Source organism: Echinops telfairi, unplaced genomic scaffold (assembly GCF_000313985.2).
Source record: "Echinops telfairi isolate 266 unplaced genomic scaffold, ASM31398v2 ScPeMD7_7467;HRSCAF=8505_1, whole genome shotgun sequence".
In the NCBI taxonomy this organism is placed as follows: Eukaryota; Metazoa; Chordata; class Mammalia; order Afrosoricida; family Tenrecidae; genus Echinops; species Echinops telfairi.
In genome coordinates this window covers 6,061,384-6,071,813 of record NW_022111368.1, presented here as the reverse complement: position 1 = coordinate 6,071,813, position 10,430 = coordinate 6,061,384, and the positions used below count along the sequence as shown (strand labels likewise).

The following is a 10,430-nucleotide window of genomic DNA, read 5'->3' as shown; positions in this document are numbered from 1 at the left end:
AAAAAAAGAAAATATCTCAATTTGTAATGAAAAGTGTGGACTCCTAAACATATGTGCTACTCATAATTTTTATGCCAAAGGTGAAGACTTAGAATTTCATCCACCCCCCTCTACTTCCAGCCTTCAGAGTTCCCCCTCCGGCCCTTTCATGCGTTTGCTCTATCCAGCGGACGGCTGATCCTCTGTGGAGTTTACCTGCCTTCCGCCGGAGTCAGCAGAAGGTTGCAATCAAAGCAAAGGATGTTAAGAGGTTATTCTGGGTTGGAAGGTAGTTTCAGTAGTTCATTCACTGCAACGTCTTGAACATCGAGCAAAGTGTTCCTCATGATAAATGGCAGACATTTTAAACAATATTTTAAATCTCATGAATGGTAAGTCCATAAAAAGACATATTTTATAAATGTGGTCTAATTCCCAAACCAATTTGAAATTGTATAATTAGCTGATGGAATTCTAGATTTGACACCCTTGAAGCACCACAGAGCCCCACTCATGGACAAGATGTGGAATTTCAGAATGCCATGTATTTGCTTTGAGTTTTATTTATGGTTGGTGTTAACAAAGGTCATGAATATTTTTTCCTGCATCAGAATACAGACCTGCTGCTTTTCCGCATTAGAAGCACACGTGGAAATAGCGCTAGCCCTGACTCGGCGACTGCCTTAGCTTTCACTGTTTCCACATTAGTCTAAGGGAAATGGGTTTTATTACTTTTAAGACATTTTTTACTTTTATTGAAAGGCATTATAAAATTAATGAAAAGTCACGATCGAATGCAACACACTGCCTTTATTCTGTGTCTTTAGGAATTTAAAACTATCATTTACTGAGCCTCTTGCCTTATGAAAAAGATGATGTTTTACATCTAAATTAAGGACAAATTAAGGGTTTATATGCTTTATGTGAAAGAGACAGACTTATTTACATGTAACGTATAATTAATGGTTAATAAAACGCGAATAATACCTGAGTAAAATTCTTATTTGCGAGCAACAGAGAGTTACTTTGACCATCTTAACTAGGTCGAGGGTTTATCGAAAAGCTGAATGAAGACCATGAAGTTAGAGAAAAAGTTTGGGAAAATGGACAGAAAACAAGATTGATCCAATGGCTGAATAGCAAATATAAAAATCTGATTACTATTCCTTTGCTATTGCATCATGTTGCAGGCAGACATCGCTGCCAGAAACCATTCTCACCGAAACACCTCTGTTCTCCTCATCCCTCTCATGATCATGTCTCTTACTTCACACAGCCTTGTTGACACGCTTGTCTACCTGAGACTATGTCACGTCGAAGGAGGCCTTGCGGACCAAATGATGGAGCCCAGGATTGCTATCCCGTTGTCAAGGAGAAAGGACCTGATCATCTGCTTTCATAAACATTACAGCCTATTAAACCCCACAGGACAGCTCTATTCTGTCCTGGAGCCACTGTGAGTCCTAGTTCCCTACACTGCACACAGGACAAGGCATCTCACACACATTTGTTACAGGAGTAGAGAAAGAGAGGCTCTCTTCTCTACGTGTTCAGTGGAAGGTGCAAAGTTTGAATTCATGCCTGCTAGTTCCAGATCACACCTTAGTCACTTAGACTTTTATCATGGACCAAATATTCTTAAATTTCTAAGAAAAAGTGGATGATTCTTTGAACCCTCTTAGTAGGTAAAAGTGAGTTCATTGAACCCTCTTAGTAGGTAAAGGTGAGTTCATTGTCAGAAACACGGTAGATGATCTTGCTCTTTATTCAAAGGCTTTATATGGCCAGGATTCCCCTTATAGTATTTAGCAACTCACTAAATCTATTTCTTGTTTTCTTTATCTATACTAATGCCTCCACTCATTATCTTGTTTTAAAAATTCATTTAAAAAATCACTAATGGTGCTAATTAAAATGCAAGGACTTCTTAGTCAACATTTAATTGTACTTCTACATGCCCTATCAGTCCATATCTGCATTTGCAGAATTTCAATTTAATTGCATTAAAGAAATAATCTAAACCTCAGCATTCCTGTGTGTGCCTATACTCTATAAACATCACACAAAAGATTAGCTCTGAGAGACATATGGCTATTAAATGCACAGTTTCACATAACTTTCACAGCTTCTCCCCAGTGAGGATGCATTTGACCATGTGTGCATCTCTACTGTTGTATTGGAAGAAAAGGAGCATGGTTTTCCACCTCCTTGGGGGGAAATACATTGTAAGATGGCTGGAGGCTACTTCTTCATGAGAGATGTTTGTATTTGGAGACAAACGCACATTGAAAACTGAAAATGGAACGTTATTCTTGATGACCTTTCCCATCTCTCCCAGATTCTTAGCCAAATCCATGAAAGATCAGAGGGAAAGCCTATTTTATGCACCTTCTCTATGGATCACATTGTAGTGGAGAAGATGTCCGATGGTTTGTTATAAAGTGCAGGTTCAACTCTGCAATAAAAATCCTGCCAGTATTCATTACAGGTAGGTTCTCCTTGTATAAAGCATCTGCTTAAGAGGTCAAGTAGATGTATTGCTAAGGAATTACTTAGAGTTAACCTCTAGTCATACAAGCTAGGATTGCAACCAATCAGCGTTTTTCCCCCAGGACTTATATATCAGTGTAAATAGCTTCAACAAATCACATATTATTAGATTTAATTTTAGCAGTCATTATTGAAATCTTTCACGAGCTCATCAGTATTATATAGACAAATCTCAGTTGATAATATGGGCATCTTTCATAATGCCAAATCTTCCTATGAAAGTTGCAAATTAGGTGGCAAGTTGGTATTATGGAAACATCTGGATCTTCGACTGCAGCTTTTGTATTTTTAGATTTTTATGGGAGTGTATTACATAATACAAACTATCATCTAACTTCATATAAAATAAGAATTCTATGAATCAGGCATTCACTTTTGACTATACTGATAATAAAATCTTTATATTACTACTTTCTGTGCTTTACTGCATTAAAAAAAAAGTTACCACCTGGAATAAAGAATCCTAACTTGTTATGACCAAAATTTTAAAGCTGCTATTTTAAAATTCAAAATAGATAAAAGAACATAAAATAAAAACAAAATTATATTATATATATATGTATACACACACACATATATATTCTTTTGAAAAACACGCTTTTTTCTTGTACAGGTAAAATTCTTTATGGTGAGCTATTTAAAGTCTATTATATTAGGTATACACAGGAAATCATTAAAATACAGTTCTGTGAATGGTGTTTTGGCGTTACCACGTTCTTGTCATTGACAGTAGAAACTGCGAACGCTGGAACCTGGGTATGGGAAAGCCTGTCAGAGAATGAAATACTTTCCACTCTAGATTTTCCCATCCGAAGAGTGAGGAGAAGATTCTTGTCCTGTTAATGGCACAAAACGTGTGAAATGTATACAAATAAGGCAGTACTGTTGAATTGCATCTCCCAAAGCTTTTTCTGTGTGATGCTTGACATTCATTTGGAGTATATGGATGCTGGAGGTCGTCAAGAATCCCCGGTGGTGCAGTGGTTAAGCAGTTGGCTGCCACCCCAAAGGGCAGCAGTTGAACCCACAAACCTCCCCGTGGGAAGAAGATGTAAATGAGTGCCATAAAACCACAGGTGCCTGACGCATCTTATTTGCATGCTGCTGTTATTTAAAGTCTTATTTTAGCTGAGGTTGAATCCGGAGATTCAGATGAAGATTATCTTCACCTAAGTAATTTTAAAATACCACCACATGAACTATGTCTACAATGTTACATAAAATTATTTGTGATTTCAATTGCTTTGGGAATTAATCTCTCAGCAAGGAAAAAGCAGGTGGTAAATTAAATAAACCTAGGGAGGAGATGAGAAGAATGGAGTTCTTGAATTCACTAAGAAAATATGTTCATGGTAATTGGAAAGAAAGAAGAAGAAGAAAAAGCCAAAGCCATTACCTTCAAGGCTATTGTGCCTTCTTGGGGCCCTTCGGCAGAGAGCCGATCTGTTCCAGAGTTCCCAAGGCTATCAGGCTAAACAGACTGTCTTATCATTCTGCCAAGGAGTAGCTGGCGGATTTGAATTGCCAAGCTGTGGGCTGGTATTTGAGCACTTGAAGTGCCCTTGCTCCTGGTTTAATAAATCTCTTGCTTATAATTTAATGGTCAGGTTCCCATAACTGGGCTGCTTTACCTGAGTGGTGTGGCTTTCCCTCTGTCTCTGCAAAGACGCCATTGCTGTCCCACTCACTGACAGCCTGGAGTATCCATCTTCTCCAGGCAGACCTGCAAGGACAATACCAAAGGAGGAATGACACTGCGTCTCTTTGCCTTCAATGGAACAATGCGTGAGTCTATTCTAATAAATTGAAACTGTTATAGTGCACAGAATAAACGAATTGAATAATGAAATCCCCAATAAATCAGGGAAAATACAAACATTCCTGTTACATTTAGTAAACTAAGAAATTGAAAAGTCAAAGGAAATGAAAAGATAACATAGAAGTATATCATTACTAGCACATAAGTGAGCCAGGAGAAAGAGAAACTTTCTAGACACTGAAAATAGGTTGTTGAAGCACAAACCAAACCTGCTGCCATCAAGTTCATCCTAACTATCTTGACTCTACAGGACAGAGCAGAACTGCCTCATAAGGCTTCCGGGCTATTATCTTTACGGAAGCACTCTGCCACATCTTTCTCCCACAGAGTAGCTGGGGGACTCAACCGCTGCCTTTGTGCCAGTGGCTGAGCACTTCCCCGCCACGCCACAAGGGCGTCTTCTGTGGAAACACATTTTCTGATTGGGGAAAGCAGAGCATGTGGACATGGAGAATAAAACCATTATCTTGGATTGCTACAAAAGGGAGTTTTTATTTTATTTCTAGGGTAACAGGGAGTTGGGGAATAAATTAGAAGATAATCAATCAATTGCCAAGTCTATGTGCCAGAGGAATTCCACAGTTTCTTTCTACCCATTGTCTATAAGTTTGCTATATTGTGCTGTATCTCATATTGCTCTGATGCTGGACCGTTTCAGCAGAGCTTCCTGAATAAGGTGTCCGAGGAAGAAAGGTCTGGGCATCTACTTCCAACAATTGGCCAGTGAACATCTTATTGATGGCCAAAGAGTACGTGGTGATAGAGCCTCCTCACTTGGTCGAAACAACAGACTCAAACCCAGCAGTGAGCACACAGACTGTGTAGCACTAAGCAGCATTCTGTTCTGCTTTTCATGGAGCCACCCTGAGCTGGAGGGTGGCAGCTAACGCCTGCCCGGAGAGTTCATTTCATGCTCTAAGGGAGACGAGAACTGGGGCCAAACTAATTGAAGAAGAAGCCAGAGTAGCCTTTCATCCAAAACAGACTAATTCATAACCCACGCTATGACATGCACTGTGGTGTTGAGGAAATTTGCATGCCCCCCCCACCCAATAAAAAGAAGTACATCTAACTCTGAATAAATAAAAGATACAAAACATTTTCTTAAGTATCCCTATGGCAGAAGCAAGGTTTCTCAGCATCAGCATGCTTCTCACTTGGGGCCAGATAAGCCTTTGTTGGGAGCTCCCTTATGTTTCCACACAGTAGGATGTTTTAAAAGTCTTAGTTGCTCTCCATTTGCTATTGTAACACATGTTCAATTGTGAAAATTAAGTTTCCAAATATTGTCAAATATGTCTGGGCCAAAAAAATCCAGGATCACACATCATCACAAGTTATTTGATTGATAAAAATGAATAAATAAGAAAAATTTACCCACTGCCACAAGGTTCACATGGAAAACTTTAAATGAAGTGATTGCTATTCTCATCTGAAAGAATAATTAGTATGATCCAATTGATTAAACATATACATGATTCCTAGATTAAAAATCATTAGTAACTCACAGCATATTTTTCCAATTATATGAGATAGAGCATTTCTCAGGGAAGGCCTCCCAATTGATCTTGTGAAAGAATGGTTAATTTCATTGAGCGTGGGCAATCCAGGGCCCAGAAATTGATAGGCCTACTGAAAGGGAAACACGTGCCGATGATTGGATTCTAATCATAGCAACCGTAAGATAGTTAGTTAGATAGTGGAAGTATTGTTTGCTAATATTGTAGCAAAGAAAAATGAAGCAGCAAAGAAAAAGGCAGCCTGGAACAGGAAAGGGTCTCATCAAGTATCGAAGTAAATTGGAACTTAAAAGGTCCAAAGAGACTAGAAATTTAAGCTCAGGCAGAATTTGGACATTCAGGCTACCAGATAATAAGACAGTTGGCAAAACATCTGATTTCCGGTAGTAAGGCACAGTGAGGCTTGGGAGTCATGTAACGGATACTCATATGGGAGTATCATGGATGTGTGGGAGGGACAAAAAAACTGACTGACAAGGAAGATAGATGTCTACTTCTGGAAAAACCAATAGGTAAAAATCATATCGAGATAGGAATCCAAAGCAAGTAAGGAAAATATTGATCCATTTTTTAAAAACCTAAATTATAAATAAGTTTGCTCTTGGATTCAAAGCAGCAACTCAGTTTAGACTATGGAAATGCAAACGCAGAGCGGAATCAATAGCATGGTATGCCATTCAGGTCAATAAAGTTAATAAATATGTATGGACATTCTCTGAATAAATCACTGGAAGATGCAATGACAGGTAAAGAAAAGTCCCTATTCTTAAAGACTTCATCAGAGGACCCCCTTGCCACTTAACGGCAACCTGTGGTGGGCTGGTTTAAGGGTTAAGTAGGAGCACAAGTACTATTGAGCACTATCTTGGAGGACGCAGAGATCAGTTGCGATTGCATGGTTTAGATGGAGTGTATTGTGGAAATGTCACCCTGGGCCTTATGGAGAGGGAAGGACTCAGCTCAGTAAAGAAGAGTGAGAAGGGTATGCCGAGTGGAGCAAACAGATGAAAGGAGGCAACGCAAGCTCACCCACGTCCAAAAGCATGGCTTGAGAGATGGGATGACCAGAGCAGGGGCATGGAAGGGCCTATTAAAAGGCAAAGCAAGCCAACGGTTCAAGGACTCTGTGGAAGACTTCACAGACAGTTGATACTGTGTTGTAGGCCATAGGCAACACTCTAAAGTTCTGAGAAGGGCAATGATATGATCCAACTTAAGGAGAGAAATACAAGATAGTTTATAACGTTTTACTAAATTAAAAACAACCACAACAAAAAAGGCATACAAAAACAAGCATCAGATCAACTCCTCCAAATGTATGTGCCTAAAATTGAGGAGAAACAATATAAATGGCAAATAAATAATAAATATTGACTTTTACTAAATATCTAAAGTACTGCACATAATTCTATAGAATATCATGACATTTTTTAAAGAATTCTATCACAGAAATTCATATATATACACAAAACAAATGTGTATATAATCATCATCAGGATTCCAAACCAAATGTATGCCAGTGGGTTTGGGCATTCCTTAGAACACCAGTACCTTTGTATATAGACATCAGCGTGGCAAGCATGTTTGAACATAAACATCTGTATTTGCGTAATTAAGGAAATAAGATGAACACATTCATTCTAGGATAGCCTAGAGGGAATCAGTTCATTGGTTTGACATTATCTACCTCACACATTCATCCATTCATTCATTTGAAGAACTGGTTCTTTATTTCGAAGAGACACTTGTCCACTTTGGGTATCAAACAGTTTTCACTTGTATTATTGGTTTCTCTCCGCCACCCCCACCCCCACCCCCGCTGGTTCCCAAATGAGGTCACACCAACGGAGAGTACATTTAAGACAATAAGCTGTAGGATGCATACGCACCTGACCCACCTCACTGACCCTTCACTACAATGGGGAGCTGGTCTCTGCACCCCAGCCGCAAAGAAGCAATGGTTTAGAATTATACACAATTTCAAAAAAAGGTTTGTACATAGATATTCGAGATTTTTCCAGCTCTGACTGATACACAGCACTTTGGGATTGTACTTTGAGAGACAGCAGCTTCTGACCCGGAAGAGCATGACATGCTGAGTGTCACACGGCTAAATCAGTGGCAAAGACGCCGGTTCCTTTTCTGTCGTTTAAAAAGGGAGGCAGGAGGGCAAGGGGGTTTTGTTTGGTGCCACCAGAAATGAGCAAGCCAAATCCGTGGGATGAGTCCACTCGGGGACACATCGTGGTCCCTCCAAAATACCATGAAAGCTGAACACCTGAACAGCACTTATTTGTTTGTTGGTTGGTTGTGGCTGCCGCCTGCAGGAGTCTTTGCTGGCTCGACTGATCCTCTCCGGGTTCTCACAGTGCAGGCTTTCCCTCGACTGTGTTCGGCTCTCAGCAAGGCATGGCCCTTACTTCTTCCCTCCTCTATAGGGAGGACTATAGGGGTTTAACTTCCAAGAAAGTAAGAGAGGTCTTAGGCCACTGCTTCAGAACTGTGGCTTTATTTGGAATATTTTACATAAGGTTGCCATAACAATATCAACAACAACCAAAAGGCAATTACAAAATGTGTACATCACCACATGTTTCTAAAGACACTTGCTCTGAATAAAAAAAAGAGAAATATTGCATGGTTTAAAATCAGGAAAATATGTGTCAGGGTTGTATCTTCTCACCATACATGTTCAATCTGTCTGCTGAGCAAATCATCAGAGAAGCTGCCCTCTATGAAGAAGGCTGTGGCATCAGATTGGAGGAACACTTCTTAACCTGAGGCATGCTGATGACACAACTTTGTTTGCTGGGAGTGAGAGGTGATGAGCGAGTAAGCGCACAGAAAAGTTCTCAGTATTTTAAGGATTGCAATTCACTCATCCAGGATTGTAGCCTTCAGCACGGATTATAACCATGTAAAGATGACCAAAATCCTCACAACTGGACCAGGAAGTAACATCCTCATAACTGGAGAAAAAGTTGAAGTTGCGAAGGATTTTGCCCTGCTTGGATCCATAGTGAACGCTCATGGAAGCAGCAGTCAAGAGAGCAAAAGGTGTGTTGCAGCAGAGAAATCTGCTGCACAAGTCCTGTTTCTTTATGAAAACAACTTTTTTACACGACCTTTTTAGAGGATTGAAAAGCAAGGATATTACTTTGAGGACTAAGGTGCACCTGCCCCAACCCATGGTATTTTCCTTTGTCTCATATAGCTGTGAAAGTTGAACATTGAATAAGGAAGACTAAAGACGAATTGATGCCTCTAGAATTTTGAAAGTACCAAGGACTCTTAAAAGGACAAACCAGTCTGTCTTGGAAAGAGTATGGCCAGAATCCTCCTTAGAGGCAAGACTAGCAAGACTTTGTCTTATACATGTTGGACATATTGTCAGGAGGGATCAGCCCCTGGAGAAGGACATCCTGCTTGGTAGAATGGAAGGGCAGAGAAAAAGAGGAAGGCCCTCAAGGAGGTGGACTGACACCGTGGCTGCATCAATGGGCTCAGGCGTGGGAGCAACTGTGAGGAGGGCGCAGGATCAGGCACGGTTTCCTTTTGTTGTGCACAGGGGCATTATGGGTCATCACTGACTTGATGGTGCCTAACAATGGTTTACTGATAATTACCACTTTGAGTTTCCCCAGCCCAACACCAGTGGTGTCTTCATTTAGTCTTTTATTTTGGAACAACAAAAATAAGGAAGTTTGTAGGTTCTGAGTAGTTTCTTATAGATACATTTCTATTTTCTGTTGCTTTCATGAATGTGCATTTCCCCTATATTATTTCCTGACCTGTTATTATATATATAAGAACATATTATTTTATAGATTCATTTCTAAGTTGCCCTTTATCATACTTGTTTCCATTTTTCATATCATTTATAAATAATCATAATTTGGTCTCCACTTTACAGTTTTATATTTTGTTTTTACTTCTCCAGGCTACTTATGTTGGTCAATAACTAGATATCAATTAAATAATAGAAATGTTAGCGCATACCTTGATCTTATATATGATGCTAATGGAAATGATTTTAACATTATGTATGATGCTACCTTTTAGCTTGTGCACATTTATTTAATTATATCAATGGGGTGTATTATATTAATACATCTCCCAAGTTAGAGTTGCTTTTAGATATCTAGTATGAGTTTACTTTGATATATATGTAGTATCTAAAAACATGCTGCTAAGCTCTATTTGCAAGTATTGTATTTGGGATTTTTGTTTTGTTATTCACAAGTGAATGTTTGGACCTTGTCAAGTTTTGCTGTTAGTAGTTTACTATCTTTGCACAAAATAACCTGGAACTTTTCTATTTTTTTGCACTTGAATAGTTAAACTTCAGAATTGTTTGTTCTTCAGAGGTATGTTAGGACACTTATGATTATATATATGTAAGATGATAGGTTTATACAGTGGAAAGGAACATAACAGCTAATTAGTCCACACAGCAGTAAGAGGGTTCAGTTCAACTCACTTTTGTGGAACAGTTAATATACTGGGAGTCCTTCAACTATCGTGGGCTGCCGGGTCCAAGGTCAAGGAAGCAGACAGTGGAG

At 39.3% G+C, this 10,430-nt stretch overlaps 1 protein-coding gene across 1 annotated transcript in view; it reads right to left on the bottom strand.

Moving 5' to 3' along the window:
* MYO16 (myosin XVI) overlaps positions 1 to 10,430 on the bottom strand; it is a 580,058-nt gene that overhangs the window by 36,385 nt on the left and 533,243 nt on the right. Inside the window, exon 33 of the mRNA XM_004704405.2 lies at positions 4,161 to 4,252. Coding sequence (XP_004704462.1) covers positions 4,161 to 4,252 — 92 coding nt within the window. The remainder of the gene's footprint in view (positions 1 to 4,160; positions 4,253 to 10,430) is intronic.